Genomic DNA, 25,791 nt, shown 5'->3' on the forward strand with positions numbered 1-25,791 from the left:
AAACACGCTGATTCCCAGACCATCTGTGGGCCGGATTGAGAAGGTTATTGGGCCGCATCCGGCCCACGGGCCTTAGGTTGCCTACCCCTGATATAGTACCACTGATCTCTCTCTCTCTCTCTCTCTCTCTCTCTCTCTCTCTCTCTCTCTCTCTCTCTCTCTCTCTCTCTCTCTCTCTCTCTCTCTCTCTCTCTCTCTCTCTCTCTCTCTCTCTCTCTCTCTCTCTCTCTCTCTCTCTCTCTCTCTCTCTCTCTCTCTCTCCTCTCTCTCTCTCTCTCTCTCTCTCTCTCTCTCTCTCTCTCTCTCTCTCTCTCTCTCTCTCTCTCTCTCTCTCTCTCTCTCTCTTTCCAGAACATGTCAGGCTTTGTGACCCTGTGGATCTCCTGCAATCAGTAGCAGGAGATTTCCAACCCCCCCCCCCTTCTCTCTATCCTCACACATACACGCACACAGAGGCTGTTCTCTCCTTCCAAGCTGACTTCCCTGCATTGCAAGAAAATATAGGAAGAAGGGTGGGGAGGAGAAGATTCTATTTCTCATTTTTGTTGGAGGGGGGGAGGAAACTAAAATTAAAAACCCAGAACAGACGAGAGAGAAATTGTTTCAACTATAGAACCAGTCTCCTTCCCTTTACCATCGCAGGTTTCGTTTCCAGATTATTATTATTTTTGCCTCCAAGTAAGTGCTGCAGCCCCCCCAGCTCTCTGCAAATATATACACACCGATCCGAGCTGCCCCCTCCCCCGACAACTCCAAAAAACCTTCCAAGATCTGCGTGAGGATACTGAATGGAATATCTTCCCTTCTCTGCAACCAGCAGGCACCCCCAGTTTTTTCAAGGATTTGGGACCCATCACTGGAGACACCGCCTGGGGGGGAGAGTGTCCTTGGCTTCCTCGTCATCTCTGCAAGGTAAAGGGTGGGCTTTGGGGTTGGGGTGGGTGGGAGGAAGGCGGCGAGGGGAAGGAGGAGGGCTCCCCCTTCCCGAGGGGCGCCCAGCTATGGGAGGTGGAGCAAAGGGCGCTGCACAGGTGAGCTGCACAGCGGGTGCACCTGTCCTCTGGACTCAGCGCAGCAGGGACGGGTGGGAGGATTCTAGCTGATGCTCAAAGTTAAAACCGCACACCTGGAAGGAGCTGATGGGTGGGAACTGCTATTACTCTCTCATCAGGATCTGGGGAGGTTGAGGGCCGAGGTCCTAGTTTTGGGGCCCCTCCCCAGAAGCCAAACCGGGGGGTGCATTTGAACGTCCCGTGACTGTGACTGTGGCTACCTGTTCTGCACTCAGCCAAGGAAGCTCATACCTGTTTGCACCTTCCCCCTTTCTCCAAAACCACCACTTTCTTCCAAGGGGGTCTGTAGCGTGGTGGTACAGTTACAGTATTCTGGCATCAAGGAAGGGGCCCGTGTGGAAGTCAGGTGGTGGGTCTGGTGTGCTTTTCAGGCTGCTCCCTTTCCCTGCGAGCATAGAGGAGACCAGCTTGAAGCAAGAGAGGCCTGCCCACATGAAGCCCCATACCTTAAATTCCACCGTGATGCTCGCCAGCCCAGCCCTTAAACCGCAAGCGGGTTATCACACGAGGCCTGCTGAGTCTCTCCGACCTCTTGAGCTGGCGCATGGCACATCTTGAATTCCCTTCCTGGGTGGCCAGAGTGGCACCCCCGACAAACACGCACTCTCCCCCTCCCTGCGCATGGTGCGATGGGCCACATGGTAGGTTGCGTGTGGACGATATGCTCGGCGCAGTGTGCATGGAGGGGTGGGTAGGTGGGCATTCACTGCCCACATGTTGGGGCCAAGATGTTGGGTGGGGGGGTATGATTTGCTGCCACAATAACACACATGTAAATGAATTTGCTCTTCGGGGTGAGGGTCTGTCTGAGATTTCCATGTGCATTCTGTTTGCCCCCCGGCCCCCCAAAATAACAACTTTGGGCCCTTGGCACCTATGTGACAGGTAGGCCCATAGCACCTGGTTTGCAGGCACCCCAGACATCTCTAGGTAGGGCTGGGTGGGACTCCTGTCTGAAATTCTGGGGAGCGGCTGCCAGTCAGTGTAGACAATATTGAGCTGCATGGCCCAATGCGCAGATACAAGGCAGTCTCCTATGTAAGTGATGTTCTGAACCCTTATACTGAGTCAGAGTGCTGCTCCATCTAGCTCTTTAAAATTCCTGCACTCTCAAAGGGGTCTCTCAATGTAAGGCCCCAAGAGCCTGGCCCATGGAGCCTAGCACCCTGTTCTCACAGTGGCCAACAAGATGCCTCCTTTGGGAAGCCCACAACCAGGGCTCAAGAGCAACAGCACCCTCTCTCTAGTCTGGGATAGCTCAGTTGGTAGAGCATGCGACTCTCAATCTCAGGGTTGTGAGTTCGAGCCCCGCGTTGGGGAAAAGATTCCTGCATTGCAGAGGGTTGGACTAGATGACCCATGTGGTCCCTTCCAATTCTATGATTATGACCCGCTCTGCACTTATAAGAAATCAACCTGTTAGTGTGGCAGCGCCCACATTTTGGAACTGTCTGCCTGTTGACATCAGACAGGGGCTTTTCCTGCACTCCCTTTGGTGCCTGTAAAAAACTATTTAGGCGAGCCGAAAACAGCAAAAAAATGTTTTCCGGGCAAACCAGGGATGTACATTTAAAAGCATAATTCCTCCTCCTAACCCCCAACTTCACAATGCTCTGGACATCATGCGCTTTCAGTCTATGTGTGTGTGTCTCTGTGTATCTGTTTACCAGGCCGCGCATGCTGCCTTCACACTCTGCTGCCACAGATCAGCTGACAACATGTGGCAGCCTCCGTTTGTGACGATCCATGTGCTCCGGGCTGCCAGGACGGGCGTGTGCTTTGTCTTGTCATCCCTGCATTTGCACACCTAGCAGGCAGGCTGTTCTCTGGCTTGCAGGTGTGGGCCTCCCAAACTTTGGGGCTGTTCTACACACACACACACACACACACACACACACACACACACACCGACTTTTGGGTCCAGGTTCTCGATGTGAAGAGACCGACTAACTCCAAAGCAGCAGAACCCCAGAGTCCAGAATGCAGGTCATAAACCCAGGGTGGGATTAAGTCCCTAAACACTGGAAATATTAGACATTCCAGTTTCTGGAAACTGCCAGAGAGGAGAGGGCTGCTCTTGTGCTCAGGTCCGGCTTGCCGATTTTCCAGAGGCGTCTTGATTGGCCAATGTGAGAACAGGATGCTGGCCTAGAGGGGCCACTGGCCTGATCCTGCAGGCGGGATCTTCTGATGTTATGAGAAAAAGGCAGTCAAGCTTTTGACTTTAAGAGGGAAAGGGGGATTAAGGGGCACACCACAGAGGTTTCTAAATGTGTGCATGGTGTGAGAGAGATTGAGGAGGGAGAACAGTCTTATCCTCCGTTCCTCCATCCTACTGCAACTTGGCTGGCTGCAGACTCAGGATGAAATAACTTATTCAGCAGCACACAATTGCTCTGTGGAATTTGTCATCAGGAACTGTGGTGAGGGCCTCCAGCTTATATAGATGCGTTCTATTTATTGTCATTAACCGTTTCTGCACCACTTTGGGAGGCAGTAGCGCTTCTGAGTATCGGTGGCTAGAAGCTGCAGGAGGGGCGAGTTCGAATCCTGCTTGCGGGTTTCCCAGCAGAGGCATCTGATTGGCCACTGTGAGAACAGGATGCTGCCCCAGGTGGGTCGCTGGCCGGATCCTGCCGGGCTCTTGTTACGTTCTTAAGTGGGGAGACAACCCCCCCCCCTCGCAAAGTGGTTTATTACAAATGTCGAAAACAGTGTAGTAGTGATGGTGGCAGCAAGCGGGACAACGACAAAGTTGCTTGGAAAGGGACCAAGACAAATTCATAGGGAAGGATAGGCCTACACCCACACCTGTTTGCCTTGATTGCCGGTATCCAGAGACAGGCTGCCATCTGCCTCTGGTTCCCAACTGCCGGGTGACAGGCAACAGAAAGAAGGCCTCTTGCCTCTGCACTCAGTTTTATGTGCTCCCAGAAAACCTCTGATTGGTCCCTGCGAGCAACAGGATGCTCAGAAATCTGGACCGTCTGTTTGATCCAGCTTGGCCAAGGTGGTCTCTTCTTTCCAGATGCTCTCCATCTTCCACAAACTTCCAAAAAATATCCCCCACCCTGGATCTGCCAGGCGGACCTTTCCCCCTTCCCTTGAGGTACTTATTCTCCTGTTACGGTGGGAGTTTGGTGGAGTCCGGCAGAATCCCAGATTCCCTTGGAATCTTTGAATTTCCCCCTGGAAAAGGAGGACATGGGTTTACATAAGATTTGCATGTGGTGATTTATATGCATAGATGCAAAATTAGAAAGCAGGGCTATGATTTGAATAGGAACACAAGCCGTCTCACCCTAGGGGGAGGCTGTGGGCAGGTGGCCTGCGGGTGCCTTCCTCACGTTGTGGGATAGGTGTTCACTGTGGGTGGGCAAATGCAAGCCTCATGCACTATCAACCCCCACCACCTTGGCTCTTCTTCCCCCCTTAGGGTTCTTTCTCTTTAAACTGGACTCAGCGCAAGTGACCCTTCAAACACAGGGCCCCTTCAAACAGAGGACAGGGGACGGGGCAGCCCAGTGTGACCTGGATCCTTCGGCAGAAGGAAATTCCATTTATGTTTGCAGACTAGAAGAAAATGTAAACATGTGCACATATATGTATATTTAGGTAAAGGAGCCTTGGACGGTTAAGTCCAGTCAAACTTGACTAAGGGGTGCGGCACTCATCTTGCATCAGATATGTCTGTCGATTGAGTGATTGATTGATTTATTGATCAATCTATCACACACTTGTAATCAACACGAACAGCATTTCGAAAGTCCAGGGCAGGCTTCCCCAAACTGCGGCCCTCCAGATGTTTTGGGCTACAACTCCCATGACCCCTAGCTAAGAGGACCAGTGGTCAGGGATGATGGGAATTGTAGTCCAAAACATCTGGAAGGCCGAAGTTTGGGGGTGCCTGGTCCAGGCGGACAGGTTTGTGCCCTGAGCCGCTTGGAGTCTAAACCAGCCTTTGCTTCCCTGCTGACCTCCAAAATGTTTTGGACTACAACTCCCATCGGCTCCCAATGGGAGTCGTTGTTCAGAACATCTAGAGCACATCACAGAGGCTGCCTTATATTGTGTTGGCTCATCGAGGACACTGCCTGCCACTGATTTTCTCTCTCTCAATTACGCATCAACTGTTCCACTCATCCAGAATTACAAATGCTATCCTGGCTTCTGATTGGACCCCGGGATGTCTCATTTTGGCTCCCACGATAGAGCGGCTCCAAAAGATGCCCATTTTGGGGGGCCATGCTCTCTCACCAGTCCCCTGGCTTCCATGAAAGTGTGGCCCTCAAAATCACCCATTTTGGGGAGAGTGGCCCTGAAAGGAATGTTATGATTTTCCTCTGCAGCATGTTGGAGGAATGCTCTCATAAGAAGGTAAGAAGGACCTGGCTGCTGGATCAGGCCTGAGGCCCACCTTTCTGAGTCCAAATGCCAGTGATGGGTGTGGCTAGAGACACAAACAGGTGGAGCATCAAATGTGAAATTATTATTATTATTATTAGTAGTAGTAGTAGTATACCACCCTATACACCTGCAGGTCTCAGGGTGCTTACAACATAAACTCACAATATAAAAACACAAATACAGTGGTACCTTGACTTACGAAGGCGATCCGTTCCGCGGCGCTCTTCAGAAGTCAAAACCTTCGGAAGTCGAGGTGTCCATTTTGTGCATGCGCGCAGCACGCACACCGCTTCTGCACATGCGCAGACCGCGCGCACGACGAAAATACTTCCGGGTTAGCGGACTTCGGGAGTCGAAACCTTCGTAAGTCGAGGCATTCATACGTCGAGGTACCACTGTACATCATAAATTTTACTTTTCTGCAGTCAGTTTGTTTCAGAACATACCACAATTCATGCCCCCTATCCAGACAGATAAGAGGCATTATTGGAGTTCAAGCTTTGGCAGGGTCAGTAAGGGGTGTGGCTGGAGAGGGGTTTGGCTTGCAAGGAAGTGTACCAAGGGCCAGATAGAGTGGCCCGGAGGGCCACATTTGGCCTGCAATTCCCCATCTCTGACCTATAACAAGGTTGGGGGGCCCGTGGCCTTCCAGAGGATGTCCTTGGACTCCGATTCTCATCATCCCCGACCATTGACCATGGTGGCTGGGGCTGATGGGAGTTGGAGTCCAAGAGCATCCGCTGTGCCACAGATGTCCTCCACTTCTGAGCTACGGCAAGGGCAGAGAGGGGTGTGGGAAATATTTGAACTGCATGACGGGAGTAGTTAAAGGGAATTGAAAGTGAGCGGCTACCCATTAAGAAATCCCAGCCCTTAGTCTGCACTGTGGAAAGGGAGATTCTTGGAACTGTAGAGTTTTATGGATTTATAGAGAGGAGGTGAGAGCAGTTCATTCCAGCGGCCTCCTAAATTAACACGTCGCTGACTTGATTGCATCGGAAAGATCTGTACAAGCAGATTACATTAAGCACAGAGGCAGCAGTGATAACACCAGGAGTTTAATTAACTTCAGTCGGGCTTGTATTTATTGAAATAAATATCAGGCCTTGCCAGAGTCAAGAGGGTGGGAGCAGGGTTGCCACCTTTTCCTCTGCCGGTGCTCCTGTGCAGTTATTCCACAGGTGAAGTTTGCCCTAGGGATGCAGAGGTGTTACCAGTTTTAATTCTGCCTGCCTTGTAGGTGTCAATGAAATTGGGTCACTGCCCCAAAGGAGGGAGTGTCCACTTCTTGGCTTCTTCCAAAGTTTGATTAGGAAACTTTTATTCATTTGAGATGGGGGTAGGGAACCTGTAGCCCTCGCACTGTTGAGACTACAACTTCCATCAGCCCCAACCAGCGTGGCCCATGGTCAGGGATGATGGGAGATGTAGTCTTTCCACATCTGGAGGTCCACAGGTTCCCCACACCTGTTTTTGGAGACTCTCCTCACAAAGCATCAAACATTAGTGGACAGTAGCCAGACAAAACCCTCTTTAATTATAGAAAATTAACAAATAAATAAAGGTCTTCAGCCTTTTAAATCATGCCAAAAGCATTAGAATCAGTCAGCGTGTTAAAAAAACCATATAGTCTACCTAGCACAGATGATAAGCAGACTAAAACAGCACCACTGTGTCAGCAGCCCACTTGAAAACCTTCCCACATCCCACCAATGCGGGGCCATCCCCAGGCAGGCTCTGTCCGATTGGGTCACTTTGCACGTGGACAGGGCCTCAAATAGAAATCTGATCATAAAGCATGGGTAGGTTGGACATCCTCCGGATAACGCAGCCCCATACAATTTAGGGGAGGTGTGGGGAACACAAACCCAGAGGACAAATGCGGCCCTCCATGTCTTTCTGCTTGGCCCTCGGTACTTCCTCCCTGGTGCTGCATCTCATCTTGAGTGTTCTTGCCTGGCCGGCATGTGCCTATTGCCTAAGCAAGACCAGTTGCGATGTTGTTTGTTTCTTGTTGTTCACTGCCCACCTTTCATCCAAGGTCCCAGGGTGCATTACAGCAATTAAAACACCCCCTAAGACCTGCCTAAATGTTGGAGCAGAAGGTGCAAAGTCCATTGGAAGGTTGTTTGGGGGCCATCACTGATAAGGCCCTGCATTTTGTGTGTGCCAACCCAACTGCTTATACAGTGACCATTCAAGAAGAATCCTTGGGGGAGGGGTTAGAGGATCTACTTTGCATGTGGAAGATCCCAGCTTCAGTTCCCATCATATCAAAGTAGGGATGAAAGCAACCCCTGCCTGGGACCTTGGAGATCTGCAGAAAATACTGAGCTAGATGGAGCAACAGTCCGATTCAGTATAAGTCTGCCATAGGTCCAGGATTTCCTAGACATTATCAGGGTTTGAAAGTCGGAAGTGATGTCTGGGGGGAGGGGGATTTCTGGAAGGCAGCGGTTTGTCCTTCAGCAAGTAAATCGAAAAATTGTGTTTTGGAGGTTCAACAACCTTCGGGGTGTCCTTGTATTTCCTTTTTGAAATATGGCAAGCCTAATAAGGCACCTTTCTGTGTTCCTAGATCAAACATTTTGTGAATCTAAGTTTGGCCTCATCGAGGGGCAGTATTTCAATATGAGTAGGAAATGAAAGTACCCCTAAACATTTTTTAAGGAAAAAAAAAGCACTGTCTGTCAGTCACTTTATCCTGCCTCAAAGGGGCTTACAACCAACTGAATGGACAATAAACCTCACATAGATACATTAAACCAAGATGAAAGATAAATACATTAAAAACCATCCCATCCACTTCTAAAAGGAAATTAAATGAGGATGGGGAGAAGAACCCTGCACGCCAGATTGAGCTCCTTGGGGGGAAAGGTGGGATATAGAACCTCCATTTGCAGAGGCAGTATACCTCCCATTGTCCTATATCTAAAGGCACACAATGAGGGGGAGAGAGAACTAGCGCTGGACCTGGCAGGCTCTTGGTCTGGCCCTGCGTGCCCTTGTCTTCTGTTCCTCCGCCTGATGTGGTTTTCCCCTGGTCTTCCAGTGACGGGCCAAGCCGGAGAGGACATGGTTGCTGACTGTGGCTGACATCGCAGCTGCCGGAATATGCAGCCCGGGGGCCTTCCTGGCAGCGCAAAGGCAGCGGACTGCGCCGAGGAGCCGATCGCCACGTCGCGCAGGGGGGCCGCCGGGGCCGGGAGGCATGGTGACAACGTTCAAGGTGGCAGTGCTGGGAGCTCAAGGGGTCGGGAAGAGCGCCATCGTCCGCCAGTTCCTCTACAACGAGTTCAGCGAGGTCTGTGTCCCCACCAAGGCCCGACGCGTCTACCTGCCTGCTGTGGTCATGAACGGCCACGCCCACGACTTGCAGATCATGGACTTTCCCCCAATCACGGCGTTCCCAGTAAACACCTTACAGGTAGGTCTCCCTTGCCTGCTCAGGCCCAGCAGAGGACGGCCCATTGTCTGCCATCACCATCTCCTGTGGGAGCCAGACCAGATCCATAGTTTTCCATCTCGCTTCACAGGGGACTCTGGAAATTGTAGCTCTGGAAGAGGAACAGGCTTCCAAGCAACCCTCAACAACTTCGAACCATTCTTTGAGGGAAGCCATTTGTGTTTAAAGTGGCGTCGCAGTGCTTTAAATGTATGGCATGAGTCTGTCTGAAGTTTCAATGTCCAAACGCGTCTTCATGCACACCGAGAAACAGCTATGCCAGGCACAAGGTTAATCCTGAATCCTTCTCCCAGACATGCTAGCTTTCTACATGCAAGGAGTGATACAATCTCCACTTGCCTGCAGAGTGTGGCCGTTCCTGGCCACATGCACAGCGTACATTTAGAGAACTATGATGCCAGTTTAAAGAGCCGTGGCTTCCCCCAAAGAATAATGGGAGCTGTGGTTTCTTAAGGGTGCTGAGAGTTGTTAGGAGGCCCCGATCCCCCTTTACATAGCTACTATTTCCCAGAGTTCCTGGAGAAGAGGGATTAGTTCTTAAACCACTCTATATTAGGGGAAAGCACTATTAGAAATCCCATTATTAATAATAGTACTAGGCCTGGTACACTGATGAACATTAGGAAGAACTTCCTGACAGTAAGAGCTGTTCGGCAGTGGAATTTGCTGCCAAGGAGTGTGGTGGAGTCTCCTTCTTTGGAGGTCTTTAAGCAAAGGCTTGACAGGCATATGTCAAGAATGCTTTGATGGCAGGGGGTTGGACTGGATGGCCCTTGTGGTCTCTTCCAACTCTATGATTCTATGATTCTATGAGGCAGGGTAAGATGCTCACCTGAACTGGCGGAAGCCAAGATGCAACACCCGCCTTGCCTCCGCCACCTGCCACCAGCAGAGGTGCAGCGCATTGGTTTCTAGCAAGATCTCACTGAAACCTTGTGAGATCTCATGGAGCACATGAGGTCTCACAAGACTTCAGCAAGATCTCACAAAATCTCACCCGAAGTCGGTGTTGCTGCTGGTGCTTTGCGGGCATGCAGTACAGGTAAAAGAGGTGTGAGGCAGGTGGTGCGGCGCAGGGGCGCAGCATGGGGAGGGGGCAGGGAGGCTGTTGTCCCAGGTGCAGGATTTTGAGAGGGCACAAACCAGGCGCCCCTATACGGGGATCCCCATCCCATCCTGCCTGCTGCTGGGGGTCCCTGGGTTCTTGAGCCCAGCCGGCCTTGCTGCTGTGTCCCTAGCCACCTTCACACCTGGCCAGTATTAGGGGGATGCACCTGCCAAGGGCCACATCGGCCGGCCAGGCTCCCCCCTGCACTTGCAGGCGATGCACCGCAGCCCCAGGAACCCTCCATGCCCCACGCCTGCGGGTAGGGACTGCCTTGCTTTGATTTCCTGTAAGCATCTCTGGCAGCCTTTTTGACTGAAAACAGGGCCGCAAATGCTCTAAGTATATAAATAATAGATAAATAGACATGGCATGGCTGACTGGTAAGAACCCTGATCAGGAACACACATACCCAACACAACCTTTGGTTGTAGGTCCCCCATATAATAAGGTAATAACTATGTTGTCAGTTGTCAAAGATCTGGTACACGGCGCCTTTTATTCCTGCCCATTTTCAGAGCAGGATTACCGGTAATTCTTTTCCGACAGCTTCAGCCTGAGAACATAACTTCAAAAGCCTCGCCTTTACCTTTCCTTTTTTAAAATGATGGTCCCTCGTTTATAGAGTCACAATGGAGGGAGAGAGAAATCTAAGAAATCTCTGGGTAGCCTTCCTAAGGCTTGACACCCACAGCCTCCAATTTCCTAGCAGGGGTTTGGAAGACTCGTTTCCTACCTATTTATTAAAACCAAGAAGTCTTAGTTTGCCTTCGTGCATTGACAATGGGCTTCTCAGTGACACCTGCGTGGATTTGGAAACTGTTGGAGAGCTCTTACATTTTTGTTGATCTTGATAGCTTGGAATGAAACCTAGAATCATAGAATCGTAGAGTTGGAAGAGACCACAAGGGCCATCCAGTCCAACCCCCTGCCGAGCAGGAAACACCATCAAAGCATTCTTGACATATGCCTGTCAAGCCTCTGCTTAAAGACCTCCAAAGAAGGAGACTCCACCACACTCCTTGGTAGCAAATTCCACTGCCGAACAGCTCTTACTGTCAGGAAGTTCTCCATGTTTAGAGGTAGTCTACCACCCATGGGTGAACTGTGGGAGAGGATGATTGTCTTCAAGCCTTGTGGGCTTCCAGGAGGCACCAACTGGGCCACTATCTAGAAAGTCTAATGATGATGATTTTCTTCTCATTATCTTGTTATTATTTGAAAGCCTCGCGCCAGGGGCCAAATGTGGCCCTCGGAACTGTCTCTCAGACCACGCTCCTCCCTGCCTCTTCCTCACAGCCCACACGCTTTGCCAGGCTGGGATGGGTCCTTGAACTCTCACAAAGCCTCTTGCTTGCCTGTCTGGATGGATGGATGATAGAGAAGGGTGTGCGCTAAAGGGGAAATAAATGCTCCACCCACTTTTGCCTCTGGCCCTGCAAGTGCTGTCTGGGGCTGATGGGACTTGCAGTCCAACCACATCTGCAGGCCACCAGGTTGGCCAAGGCTGTTTTGCAGCACTATACAGTGGTACCTCGGTTTTCGAACATCTCCATTGACGAACAATTCGGTTTTTGAACGCCATAAACCCGGAAGTAAATGCTTCGGTATTCGAACTTGCCTCAGAAGTTGAACATGGCATGTGGCTTCCATATTGAGTTTTCCGTATTGAGGCTTCTGTACTGAGTTTTTGGTTTTGGAACGTTTTGGAACTTGGACGGTCTTCCAGAACGGATTACGTTCGAAAACCGAGGTACCACTGTACAGTGTTACCTCGGTTTACGAACTTAATCCATTCCAGAAGCCCGTTCTTAAACCAAATCCGTTCTTTTTGTTTTAATAAATCTTTATTAATTTCCCATACAAACATATATACATAAATAACAAATCATACAAAACAAGAACAATACAATAAAAAACAAATGAAATAAAAATACAGTAACATGAAACATACGACATATTATAATCAATATAAAATCTATAATTTCCAATCATTCTCATTATACTGCTTATATTAACTGTATTCTCTTGCACAGATTTATGTTGTTTCATTCTTTTTGATAAGTATATATAATCCAGAACGGTATCTAATACATTATTGCTTACAAGTATCAATCTAGTTTTGCAAGTATTTTATTATTTGTACAATATGTTTTTAAGTATTCTGTGGCTCCAATATTCCTTTACCGGTATATTTAATCCAAATCTTATAAAGTGATTTGCTTATCACATGGCTCAAAATCCCCTTGTGGACTCTTACTTTCTCATATATTAAGTAAGCATGCCATCCGTACCAATTATCGTGGCCTTCAAGATCTAATAAATCAGTGTCTTTTAAGATAATCCATTCTTTTAACCACACCAATCCTGCAACCGCATGAGATAATTTGAGGTCCAGGAGCGCAAAACCTGCTCTCTCTTTCTTATCTATTAATTGGTGTTTAATTCTCAGTTTTTTTCCGTTCCAAACAAATCTTGCTATTTCTTTTTTCCATTCTTGGAAGCATTTCATTCCTCCCAAAATTGGAATTGTTTGGAACAAAAAAATCATTTTAAGTTCATTTTCACCACTGAGATTCTTCCCCAAAGAGAGAGGTAAAGTCTATATCAAGTTTCCATATTTTTCTTAATCTCTTTCCAAGTCTTTATATAGTTATCTTCTTACAAATTTATATTTTTAGTTGATATCCAGATCCCTAGATATTTAAACTTGTTTTTTGATTTCCAGACCTGTTTTCCCCCCTGTAGTTCTCTTTTCTCTTCCTGTGTTAAATTTTTAGTCAATAATTTAGGTTTTTGGTAATTTATTTTCAGCCCCATTATTCTTCCATATTTCCTAATCAAATCTATAGTTTCTGGTATGCTTTGTTTCGGGTCTTGTAACAATTAAATCATCGGCGAATGCTCTGACTTTATAAGTTCCCCCCCAATCATTATTCCTTTTATATTTTCATTTTTTTCAGATATTTTGTAAGAGTGGTTCTAGGGCTAGTATAAATAACAGGGGTGACAAGGGACACCCTGTCTCGCCCCCTTTGCAATGGGGATATTATCTGTAAGATTGCCATTTATTAGAAGTCTAGCTCTTTGTTGATGATATATTGCCTCAATTCCATTTCTAAACCTTTATCCTAATCCCATTATTTCTGTTGTTTTTTCATAAAGTACCAAGAAACATTGTCGAATGCCTTCTCTGCATCAAGCAATAACAAGGCTGCCTTTTTGTCGCTCTTTATTTCTAAATATTCCAAAATGTCGATTATGTTTCTGGTATTTTCCAAGATTTGTCTTCCTGGGAGGAACCCTGCTTGGTTTGGGTGGATGATCTCTTTAATGGCTTCTTTAAGTCTACTTGCTAGTAGTCACAATTTAATATTGGATTATGATTGCATATTAACTCTGGATCACCTCCCTGCTTGGGTATTAATGTTACATAGGCTTCTTTCTATGAATTGGGAATTTCTCCTTGATTAAGTGTGTTATTCATTATTTCGGTCAGTGGTGTTATTAAGAGTTATTCTATTTTTTAAATAGAATTCCGCTGGGAGACCATCCAGGCCAGGTGTCTTCCCTGTTTTAGCCTTCTTAATTGCATTCCTGGTTTCTACTATTGATACCTGAGCGCTCAACATTTGGATTTTCTCTTTCTTGGCCTCTGGGATTTTCTGTTGGTATAGATAATCTTCTACTCCAGGGGTGTCAAACTCAAATTCATCGGGGGGCCGCATCAGCAGTTTGGTCACCCTCAAAGGGCCGGTTGTATCTGTAGGACTATGTGTCTACTCTTTATTATCATAAATTATTGTCACTGCATTCAATTATTACTGTTTTTTGTAATAATGTAAGTAATAACTAGCTCTGAAAGCAGAAACATAGTCAGAATAATGGCAAGTAGATATTCAAATGTACAATTATTGTGCAATTTATTGAAAAATGATTTTTGGTAACTGCACTGGGTGGTGGAGGCTCGCTAGGGTTTCATGCAGGAGCTTTGCAGAGCTACTGGTACCTGGAGATGCTGGGGTCCTTCTGCATGCAGGACAGATGTTCTGCCAGTGAGCCACCACCCTTCACCAAAGGGACTGGCTGAGGTTGACTCACTGGAGATGCTCTCCTGGTTCCAGGGTTTAAGGGCCAGAAGTATAAAGCAGCATCCTATGTTTCTGAGGATAGGGAGGGGAGGGGAGAGGAGGGGAGGGAGGGAGGAAGGAAGGAAGAAAAGAGGGAGTGGGAGGGAGAGAGGAAGGAAGGAAAGAGGGGAGAGAAAGAAGAGTAGGAAAGAAGGAAGGGAACAAAGAAGGAAAGAAAAAAAGAAGGAAAGAAAAAGAAAGACGGAGAGAAGACAGAGATAAAGAAGGAAGGAAGGAGAGGGAAAGAAAGAATAAGAACGAGAGAGAGGAAGAAAGAAAGGGAAGGGGGGGGTCGCCGCCTTGATTCAGCGCCAGAAAAGAGCGCGAAGGAACCCAGGGGCAAAAAGTATTTCCCGTGCAGCGTGAGGCAGCGGGTGTCTGTTTTAGCAGACGTGCGTAAAGCCTCAGAGTTGCACGTCCATGAGGCTGAGCCGCTGCTGAGCTCACGTTCATGAGGCTGAGCCGCGGCAGGAGGAGGAGGAGGTGAGGCAAGAGGAGGAGGAGGCGGCTTGTCGGGTCGGTGCCCGGCAGCACCGTACGGAGAGTGCCGAGCCTCTGGGACGCAGCAGTGCTCTGTAGCACTTTGAATCCTCCTCCTCCTCCACGCGGCGCTGCTGGGTGCTTTGTCTGTGCTTCAGCAGCAGCAGCAGCCGTTTCCAGGCGCCGAGCCGTGGCAGGAGGAGGAGGATTCAAAGTGCTACAGAGCACTGCTGCGTCGCAGAGGCTCGGGACTCTCCGTGCGGCGCTGCTGGGCGCTGACCCGGCAAGCTGCCTCTTCCTTCTCCTGCTGTGACTCGGGGCGCTCCACGCAGCACTGCTCCGGCTGCCTTTCTACCCCCCCAGGCCCCAGCTGTTTGTCGGCGCTTTGTCGGCGCGGTGCTTCAGCAGCAAGGTCCCGCTGCTGGGTCCCGCTGGCTGGGGCGCTCGGTGGGCCACATGACAAGGTCTGGCGGGCCGGATTTGGCCCCCGGGCCTTGAGTTTGACACCCGTGTTCTACTCCTTCCTCCATATCTTCATTTTAAAAAATATAAATCTTCACAATATTTAAGAAATTTTTGTAGTATTATTTTAGGGTCATCTATACATTTCTCTCCTATTTTTATTCTATTGATTTGTTTTTCCTTTTTCCTTTTTTTGAGTTGCCATGCAAGGTGGTTTGTTTGCAAACTCAAAGTTGTTCTGTTTAAATATTTTCAGATTCCATTTGATTTCCTGTTCTATTTTTGACGTATATTCAGCTTGTAGTAATCTGATTTCTTTTTTAATTTTTTCATTATTTGGTTGCTTATTCAATTCTTTTTCCTTTTTCTTTATTTCTTCCAGCAGTCCTGGTTTCTCTTTTTCACTTTCTCTCCTTTGTAAGGCATTTTGTTTTATAAAGTATCCTCTGATAACCGCCTTTCCGATGTCCCATACTGTCACTTTCTTGTTTGTTGTTTATTTCAAAATATTCCTTTAGCATGATTTTAGCACCTTCTACTATTTTTTCATCTTTCAGTAAGAATTCATTCAATTTCCATCTCCTTATTCCTGTTCTCCAATCTGATTTTAATTTTAATAAGACCGGGTTATGGTCCAAAATTGTTTTTGGTAGGATCTGTGACTCCTCAATCCTTCTAAGCATATCTGCTGATAAACCAAATCCATTCTTAAACCGAGGCACGTTTTGAGACCTCCCACTGCTGGTTGGTGCTCTTCCACTGTTCGGCTTCTGTTCATAGACCGAGGTAAAGTTCGCTAACCGGAACACCTACTTCCGGTTTTGTGGAGTTCGTAAACCGAATGGTTCGTTAACAGGGCTGTCTGTAAACTGAGATACCACTGTACATGTTAAGGGCTAATTTGCAGTTCGCAGCAGAAACCGTAAACTGGCATTGAATGGTTCAGCCCGAATCTCCAGGTGGCTGCAAGGAACCTGCCAGTGTAGAGGCAGCGTCTCTCACCCCAGGCAGTGGCGTAGCATGGGTGGCCGGTGCCCGGGGCGGAGCAAGTGTTGTGCTGCTCTGGTGGACTGAGCAGTGGTCAGTCCCTTCGCTGGCCAGCATCTAATGAAGGGTTGTCTTTCCTTGCAAACTAACCCCACCCTGGGAGCACAGATAAGGAAGCTGTGTAGACTCGCTCTCCTGTCCTTGCCTCAAGGCACTCTGGGCAATGCAAGTGGCTCCAGCTGTGCTTTCCCACCTTTCTCTTCCTCCCTTCTTCCTCGGTTGGGCGCTGGAGCCACCCTTCCCCTCCCTCCCTCTCAGCTGACCCAGGGGCGGCCACATGTGGGCCTCCTTTCAATGGCCACAAGGAGAAGGAGGTGCTGCCCCCACCTGGCCTGGGCATGGCTTGCCTCCCTGCGGCTCTGGCCTTGATGAGGGAGCCTCTCAAGGGGACACCTAGTTGCTCCTCTCTGAGAAATTTGCACCCGAGGCCACAGCCCACCCCTGGCCTGCCCACGCTATGCCGGTGACCCCCCCCTTCCAGCTTCCGGGATGCAGGGTGATGTCTCTCGTTCTCCTCTCCTGCCCTGGAAAGGGTGCGTCTTCCTGGGGGGCGGAGGAGCAGGTGATGAGGAAGATTTGCGTGCGGGAAGAAGGAAAGGTCAACGAATGAGGCAATCGGAAATAGCACAGGATAAATGATCAACAGAGGCATATGGCGGGGGACAAACTGGATTGGGCCCATGCCTTGGAATGCAAATGGGGTGGGTGGGTGTGATGCAGGAGCAGATGGAAGCTTGTAGGGGGGGGGAGGAGAAGCTTTTCTGGAGATGGTGACATTGTTGGGCAGGACCCATAAGGAGGCAGCCTGTCAGAGAGGAGGGGAAGGAATCTTGTTTTCTTCCACATTGAGAAAGGGGGAAAGGGGGAAATTTGCATCCATCGCTCCACCCACTTTCATCTCTGGCCCTGCCCACCACTGACATGTGGCCCCCGGGAGTTCACGCACAAAGGAATGCGGCCCTCTGGCTGGAAAGTACTTCCCTCCCCTGGCCTTATACTTTCATACCGTGGTTATCGAACTTCATCTGTTCCGGGAGTCTGTTCGACTCCTGAAACTGTTCGGAATCCAAGCCGTGGCTTCCGATTGGCTGCAGGAGCTTCCTGCACTCGAGCAGAAGCCGCATTTGATGTTCAGCTTCCGAAAAACGTTCACAAACCAGAACACTTACTTCTGGGTTTGTGGCATTTGGGAGCCGATTTGTTCAACAACTAAGCCGTTCAAGAACCAAGGTACGACAGTAGATCAAAGTAGCACTGGGAATCAGGCTTTGAAACGAAGAAGACCCAAAGAAGAGTCCTGCTTCATCAGGCCAGTGGCCCATCTGGTCATGGAATCCTTGAAACATAGAATTGTGGCATTTGAAGGGAGCCCGGCGGTCATCTAGTCCAGCCCCCTGCATTAGGTCCAGCATCCTCTTCTCACAGTGGCCAACTAGATGTCTATTTTCTGGGAAGCCTGCAAGCAGGACCAGAGCACCAGAGCCCTCTCCCCTCCTGTGGTTCCTGGCAAGTGGTATTCACAAGTATTGCTGCCTCCCCCTGTGGAGGCAGAGCAGAGCCATCGTGGCCAAGCAGCCATCATTAGCCCTCTCCTCCATGAATTTGTCCAACCTTTTCCCAAAGCCATCTAGGCTGGTGACCATCCCAGCCTCCTGTGGGAGGGAGTTTCCCAGTTTAACAACAGTATGTGCTGCTACGGTAGTAGCCATCGACGGCTTTCTCCTCCTTTTTATAGCCTTCTCCTCCATAAATGACCGTATAGACCGATGTGAATGCCAATACCAGCCAAAATTTCAGAATCCAGAGTGAAAACAGATATATTATTATTATTATTATTATTATTATTATTATTATTATCATCATTATCATTATCATTATCATTATTATTTGAAGATGAAATAGGAAGCTGCCTTTAACCAGGCTAACCCATTGGCCCACCCAATCTAGTATTTTTTACTCTTATTGGCAGCAGCTCCCCAGGATCTCCAGGCCCAGAAAAGTTTTTCTTAGGAACTTGATCTATTTCCTTTCAGTGGATCATGCCGCCAGGGTTTGAACACAGCTTTGTGTGCAAGGCAGGAGAGGGGTTTCTGCTGCTGAGCGATAAGCCTGCCCTGCGGAGCTCCTGCCATGAGCAGAATGTATTATGCAAAATGAGAGAGGGGTCACTCCCCCCCCACTATCCTCTCCACTTTTCTTTTTGATTTGCACTATTTTTAACATGGCTCAGGATTCCAAGTTTCTGGTCTCTCCGTTTCTTGGGTGTTGTTATTATTTGCAACCTGAAATTCAAGTTATCTACATTTTGCAGCAATCCGCAATTATCGGCGCTTTAGTGCAAATTTCTCCTGATTAATGCAGGTTTGACTGACGTATACATGTTTATAAGCATTTCCCCGAATAGGATGTATGATATTTTTTCCCCCATAATGCATTTTTGGAAACCTAGTTTGGTTGGAGAAACAGATGGCAAATTTGGGGTGCATGTGAATTTCGAAAGATTGCTGTGTTTTGGTTCCCCTGTTGCGTCAGAAAGTACAAATTGGATAGATTTGGCTTTAAATGAATACTGAATTGGAAACCTCATCCATCCTTACTTCTCGCAAGATTTGGATTGCCTGGGTACAAAGCACTAGATTCATCACCACCTTCAAAAACCAGAATTCACAGGAAAACATCATGCTGACCCTCCCTTGGAGTTCAGTGACAAAAAGGAATTTGAGATAAGTGTTAAAACATCCTTGGACTACAGTGGAGCCACATTCACAGATTTTTGAACCTACTGACCCTACCACAGCTTAGAAGACTTGCTTAGTGGTTAGAGCAGGCATCCCCAAACTTCGGCCCTCCAGATGTTTTGGACTACAATTCCCATATTCCCCGACCACTGGTCCTGTTAGCTAGGGATCATGGGAGGCCAAAACATCTGGAGGGCCGCAGTTTGGGGGTGCCTGGGTTAGAGTGTCTGACTATGACTGTCTGGGAGAGAGACTAGGGTTCAAATCCCCCTCTTAACCAAGAAGTCTGCTGGGTGACTGTGACCTGTTTCTCAGCTTAACCTACCTCACAGGGTTGTTTTGAGGTTAAAAATGTGGAAGTGGGAACCACGTCCCCAACCTTGAACTTCTTGGAGGAAAGGTGGCAAGGAAATGTAATGATAAACAAAAACATATTTCATCTAAAACTATGGGACTTCTGGCATGGGGGACAACGGCGGCCTTCCAAACCTCTCTATCCGGCCCTCAGAACTCTCTCCAGGCCACACCCCTCTCCTTAGACCACACCCCTTATCAGCCCTGCTTCGGACCCCGAGTGTCTTTGCCTGGCTAAAATATGTCCTTGAACTATAATACTGTAATGCATTTTCCTTGCTTGGGTGGAGGGCAGGGGTTTATTTGAATAAAAAGTGGCACAGAAATAGAATCAATCAATCAATCAATCAATCAATCAATCAATCAGAGAAGGGTGTGTGTCTAGAAGCTAGCCTTAAAGGTAAAGTTTGCATTCCTTGCTCCACCCACTTTCTGCCTTTAGCTCCACCCGGCATTGAGAGGTTGCTCAGAAGGGAGTGTAGCCTTTGGGCTGAAAAATTGTTCCCCACCTGAGATAGATGATAGAATTGTAGAGTTGTGAGGTACCCCGAGGATCATCTAGTCCAACCCCCTGCAGGACTTCTTTTTTTTGGGGGGGGGTCATCGCGAGAAGTTGAAGCAGAAGTGGACCTGCATTTTAGATTGTTGGGATGGGGTTGCTGTGAGTATCTCAGCCTACTTTGACAACAGCAATGAAGCTCGTCTCTCCAGCTAAAAGCAAACAAAGGCTAATGCTTTCCCATGAACTCATGGACACAGCAGACACAGGCTAATGGCTGGTGCCTCCATACAGCCTGTCTCTCCGTGCAACAGATCATCTCCCGGAAATAAGTGGAATTCAAGCTTTTTGGAAAGCGCCTGCAAGGGTTACTCACCAGGAGCACAGGTTAGCTCCAGGGCATCCACATGCATGTACAGTAAGCCCACATTTAGCTTTATGCACATGGCAAAAAATGCAAACGTAAATAGAAAGGGGGGTGAAGTTCCAGGAAAAACAACTTTGGCAATCCCATCCACCATTGCACTCAATGGGTTTTGACTATATGCGATTTTGGCTTCGGGCCCGATCCCCGGAACATGACCCCCCCCCCCCCCGTAAGTTGCAAGCTTGCTGTAATTCTTTCCATTCCCATTTTCCTTTAAAATGTATGGGAAAATTTGTGGCTCAGTGGTAGAGAATCTGCTTGGCATGCAGAATGTCCCAGGTTTTCACTACTGGAAAGTGCATAGCGGGCTCCGACTAGAGGCTCTGAGAGTGCAGTGATTCTGCCTTTGGGCTTACTGCAAGACGCTAGCAAGTCCTCCCCATAGTAATAGGCGTATTTGAGCAAACGTTTAGTTCTAGCACCTCATGCTGCCATTGGCTGAGCTTCTCTGATGTCACAGATGGGCCAGAGAGGTAGCCTAGGGTGAGCTGGAAGAAGCAGGATCTGCAAACCCCAGATGTAGCCCAAACATCCCGTTGGGCTGGACTTGCACAATTTCATTTGCTGGACATTTTGTGCCAAGGGCAGAGAGAGGAAGGAGATTGGTATCACATGGAATCCAGACCATTCTGCTGTTTCCCCAAATGTTCTTTCTGCAAATGGAAAATGAAATGGATGCTTATAAAACTGGAACAGCGTGACTCTGCGGCGGAGGGGTCGGGGGCTCTCTAGAGTTGCCACAGTTGGCCATTGAGGGAAGCACTCAAAGAGAGAAAGCAGCTGTGGAGCCAGGAGAGAGCAATCCAGCCTTTGACTTAATGACCCCAGTGAAGTAGAGTCCACCACATCCGAAGGCAGCCTATTCCATCCTCAAACAACCTTCCAGACTGGGACACTTCTCCTAACAAGAACATATGGAGAGCCTGGCTGCCGGATCAGGCCAAAAAGAGCCCATCTGATCCAGCACCCTGGAACATAGCATCATTCCGGGGCATCATTGGAGGTCGTGGGAACAAAAATGGCTGCAATTTCCCAAAACGTGGCTGTAGAATATTTAAAGAACATCCCGCAAAGGTGCTTTCATTTCGCGGGTGGCTGGAGGTGGTTGAGCATTTCCCCCAGAACGAAGTACTTTAAGACAATTCAACTCCACTCACATTCTGGCATCCACTTCACCCACCTCAGTGGGCTGCACCCACTTCAGAGGCCTCCCCTTGTGGCCTCCCTCCCCCCTCCCGCCACAGGTTTCTTACTACAGTGGTACCTTGGTTCTCAAACACCTTGGTACTCAAACACTGCAAACCTGGAAGTAAGCGTTCCAGTTTGTGAACTTTGTTTGGCAGCCGAACATGCTCCGTTTTGAGTGTTTCGCTTCCAATTTGAGTGCCACACTTCTGTTTTGAGCGCTACGTTGAGGTCTGTCTGGTTTTGCTATTTATTTTGCATTTTCGTTTTTGCGGCTCATTTGTTTTTGTTTTTGTGACTGTGTGGAACCCAGTTCCTCTACTGATTGATTGTGTGACTGCAGTACAGTGGTGCCTCAGTTTATGAACTTAATCCATTCCTAAAGTCCGCTCTTAAACCGTTCTTAAACTGAGGTGCGCTTTTCCTAATGAGGCCTCTCGCCACCGGTGCCCTTCCGCTGTTCAGCTTCTGTTTGTAGACCAAGCTAAAGTTCGCAAACCAAAACACTACTTCCGGTTTTGCAGAGTTCATAAACCGAATAGTTTGTAAACAGGACTGTTCATAAATCACTGTACATTGTTTCTCGCTTTCATTTTATGGATCAATGGTCTCCTTAGATAGTGAAATTCATGTTAAATTGCTGTTTCTATGGGAAAGCGTGCCTTGGTTTTGGAACGCTTTGGTTTTGGAACAGACTTCCGGAACGGATTATGTTTGAGAACCAAAGTACCCCTGTACTTAAAGAGAAATTGGAGAGCTGGGTTGTCCCTGAGCTGGGCATTGCTTCCACAGTTGAGCTGAAGAATGGGAATGAGCCCTTCCTCCTTGGATTAAGCTTTTTGTGGGGACTGCTGGGGGTGTTGCGGTCAGCGCCATGGCTCTCTGTGTGTTGTGTGTTCCCTGATCCGTCCCTCTCTCCCTCTCTGTCTTGCAGGAGTGGGCGGATGTGTGCTGCAGAGGCCTCCGGAGCGTTCATGCCTACATCTTGGTCTATGACATCTGTTGTTTTGACAGCTTTGAGTATGTCAAGACCATTAGGCAGCAGATCCTGGAAACAAGGTAAAAATATGCCTCTGCTCAATCTCACCTGGGATCTGACTGGGGAAAAAGGGGTGGTGGCGGTGGAACCAGATGTTAATTCAGGGAGTCTCGAAACGACGGGTTGACCCAGTGTGTGGCAGCTGTGAGAAAGGCACATTTCAGTGCTAGGGATCATTGAAAATAAAACTGCCAATATTGTAAAGGCCATTCATCAAATCTTATGTTTGCAGCCACACTTGGAATACCCCATATTCAAGGGGAGGAGAAACTGGGGGTATCCAATGAGTTGCAAAACCCTGGGATCCTACACCAACATCCCTCTTCCCTCCAGCCAATCCCTTCTACTTTATACAAAGTGTTTTCCTGCCCTTGGCTTCTCCCCGAGAATAGGGCAAATTCCCGGCTTAACGAACTCTGGTCTTAGATTTCCTGTAGCATGGAACCCAAGTGATCTAGGCACTTAGAGTTTCTCAAATCCTGAGAATGGCAAACACAGTCATGTTGTTGTTGTTTAGTCGTTTAGTCGTGTCTGACTCTTCGTGACCCCATGGACCATAGCACGCCAGGCACTCCTGTCTTGCACTGCCTCCCGCAGTTTGGTCAAACTCATGTTCGTAGCTTTGAGAACACTGTCCAACCATCTTGTCCTCTGTCGTTCCCTTCTCCTAGTGCCCTCAATCTTTCCCAACATCAGGGTCTTTTCCAAGGATTCTTCTCTTCTCATGAGGTGGCCAAAGTATTGGAGCCACAGCTTCACGATCTGTCCTTCCAGGGAGCACTCAGGGCTGATTTCCTTAAGAATGGATAGGTTTGATCTTCTAGCAGTCCATGGGACTCTCAAGAGTCTCCTCCAGCACCATAATTCAAAAGCATCAATTCTTCGGCGATCAGCCTTCTTTATGGTCCAGCTCTCACTTCCATACATCACTACTGGGAAAACCATAGCTTTAACTATACGGACCTTTGTAGGCAAGGTGATGTCTCTGCTTTTTAAGATGCTGTCTAGGTTTGTAATTGCTTTTCTCCCAAGAAGCAGGCATCTTTTAATTTCGTGACTGCTGTCACCATCTGCAGTGATCAAGGAGCCCAAGAAAGTAAAATCTCTCACTGCCTCCATTTCTTCCCCTTCTATTTGCCAGGAGGTGATGGGACCAGTGGCCATGATCTTGGTTTTTTTGATGTTGAGCTTCAGACCATATTTTGCGCTCTCCTCTTTCACCCTCATTAAAAGGTTCTTTAATTCCTCCTCGCTTTCTGCCATCAAGGTTGTGTCATCTGCATATCTGAGGTTGTTGATATTTCTTCCGGCAATCTTAATTCCGGCTTGGGATTCATCTAGTCCAGCCTTTCGCATGATGAATTCTGCATATAAGTTAAATAAGCAGGGAGACAATATACAACCTTGTCATACTCCTTTCCCAATTTTGAACCACTCAGTTGTTCCATATCCAGTTCTAACTGTAGCTTCTTGCCCCACATAGAGATTTCTCAGGAGACAGATGAGGTGATCAGGCACTCCCATTTCTTTAAGAACTTGCCATATCCCATTTCTTTAAGAACACAGTCATATACACAGCTATACGCGCTTAACATTTTCAAGAGAAAAGAAGGAGAAGGGCAGTTGGAGCCAACAAGAATAAAATGTTCTCAAGTTCTCCAAGGAACCAGGTGTTCTTTGCTGGATCTCTATTGCAAGGGACCTGCTGTAACCTAAGATGTAAAAAGGGAAGCAGAGTGTGCTGGATCAGGCCAATGGCCCATCTGGTACAGCACCCTGTTCTCAAGTACCCCATATGGGAAACACACAAGCAGAACCCAAACACAACAGCACTATACCCGACTGCAATCTTCAGCAACTTGTTGGCAGGGTAGCTAAATTGCAGCTAGGAAGCCAAATCATGTGCAACGCTGACTCTTTTCTTGTAATAAAAATAAATACTTGTTAAAATATTTAAAAAGCTTTCATATAGCCAAAGAAGAATATATGCAAAGTATTTACATTCACATGTTCATCCAAGCATGGGCTCCCCCCCCCCTTAGTTGAAGATTGCAGCTTCTTCGCTAAACATTCGAACAAACTGCGTCTTTCTCTCTTTCCAGTACTTGCACTCAGCCGTCTGTACATGGCCCAGAGGTTTCCCATTTCTCCTTCCGGGAGAACTTCTCCTTACTGCTTCTTTGAGAGAACATCAACTTCTGTACTTCTTTCCATCACATGCATCCACACAGAAATATTAGCACTCCTCTCCTCTATTGTGTTGAGAGAGAGAGAGTTACCTAACACAGTCTCTTCTTCAGTGTTCATGGAGATGCAGCCATGGCCGTCAAGTCACTCACACACAAAACAGAATGGAGAATGTCATAAGGTACCTATCATGTGACCCGTGTTAACCAATCACACAAGAGTTGCAGGGGAACATTCAAGAATGAAACATACAGCAATGCATTTAAGCATTCCCAACTTCAGTAAATTAAATCACTATACAGCCGTACCTTGGATCTCAAATGCCTTGGCTCCTGAACGATCGAAACCTAGAAGTGAGTGTTCCGGTTTTTGAACGTTCTTTTGGAAGCCAAATGTCCGATGGGGCTTCCGTGGGTTCTGATGGGCTGCAGGAGTTTCCTGCAGCCCATCAGAAGCCACACTTGGGTTTTCGAATGTTTTGGAAGTCGAAAGGACTTCTGGAATGGATTCCATTCGACTTCCAAGGTACGAATGTACTTAATACAACCGGCCAAAGTTGTTGAGCTGTTTTTCTTTTGGCACAAAATCTACACTTCCCGGCCGTGTCCGGGAAATTCCGGACATATGGCAACCCTAGGCATAGCAACCTACGGGCCTCGCCTCTCTCATTCCCCGCTCCAACCATTTAGGCTTCTCTCTCCCTCCCTATCCCTGCAGGGTCATTGGCACCTCAGACACACCCATCATTATCGTGGGGAACAAGCGGGACCTCCAGAAAGGGCGGGTCATCCCCCGCTGGAACGTCTCCAACCTGGTGAAGAAGACCTGGAAGTGCGGCTACATCGAGTGCTCGGCCAAGTACAACTGGCACATCCTCCTGCTCTTCAGCGAACTCCTCAAGAGCGTGGGATGCGCCCGGTGCAAGCATGTCCACACCACCATCCGCTTCCAAGGCGCCCTGCGGAGGAACCGGTGCGCCATCATGTGAGACCTTTGAGGACGGGCACCCCTTTCCGTTGCTGCTGGGCTCTCCATCTCCAGAGGTGTTGCCACCCCCACTCACCCTCGTGCCATGTGTACAGGATCCCTTCTTTCCACCTGGAGCGGGTGGTGGGAGCAGGAGGTCTCGAGCGACTCTGTTTCACAACGAATCGTCTCCACCCGCAACACCCTGGGGGTGTGATCTATCTTT

General features: G+C 48.3%; 1 protein-coding gene across 1 annotated transcript; it reads left to right on the plus strand.

Annotated features, from left to right (window-relative positions):
• Nucleotides 1-562: 562 nt before the first annotated feature.
• Nucleotides 563-25,791, plus strand: RASL10B (RAS like family 10 member B). The gene is made up of 4 exons (XM_035140122.2): nucleotides 563-912; nucleotides 8,533-8,907; nucleotides 22,308-22,432; nucleotides 25,317-25,791. Exons 2-4 carry the CDS (start codon nucleotides 8,692-8,694, stop codon nucleotides 25,585-25,587), a joined length of 612 nt encoding a protein of 203 aa, XP_034996013.2. The 5' UTR covers nucleotides 563-912; nucleotides 8,533-8,691; the 3' UTR covers nucleotides 25,588-25,791.

Source organism: Zootoca vivipara, chromosome 15 (genome assembly GCF_963506605.1).
Source record: "Zootoca vivipara chromosome 15, rZooViv1.1, whole genome shotgun sequence".
In the NCBI taxonomy this organism is placed as follows: domain Eukaryota; kingdom Metazoa; phylum Chordata; class Lepidosauria; order Squamata; family Lacertidae; genus Zootoca; species Zootoca vivipara.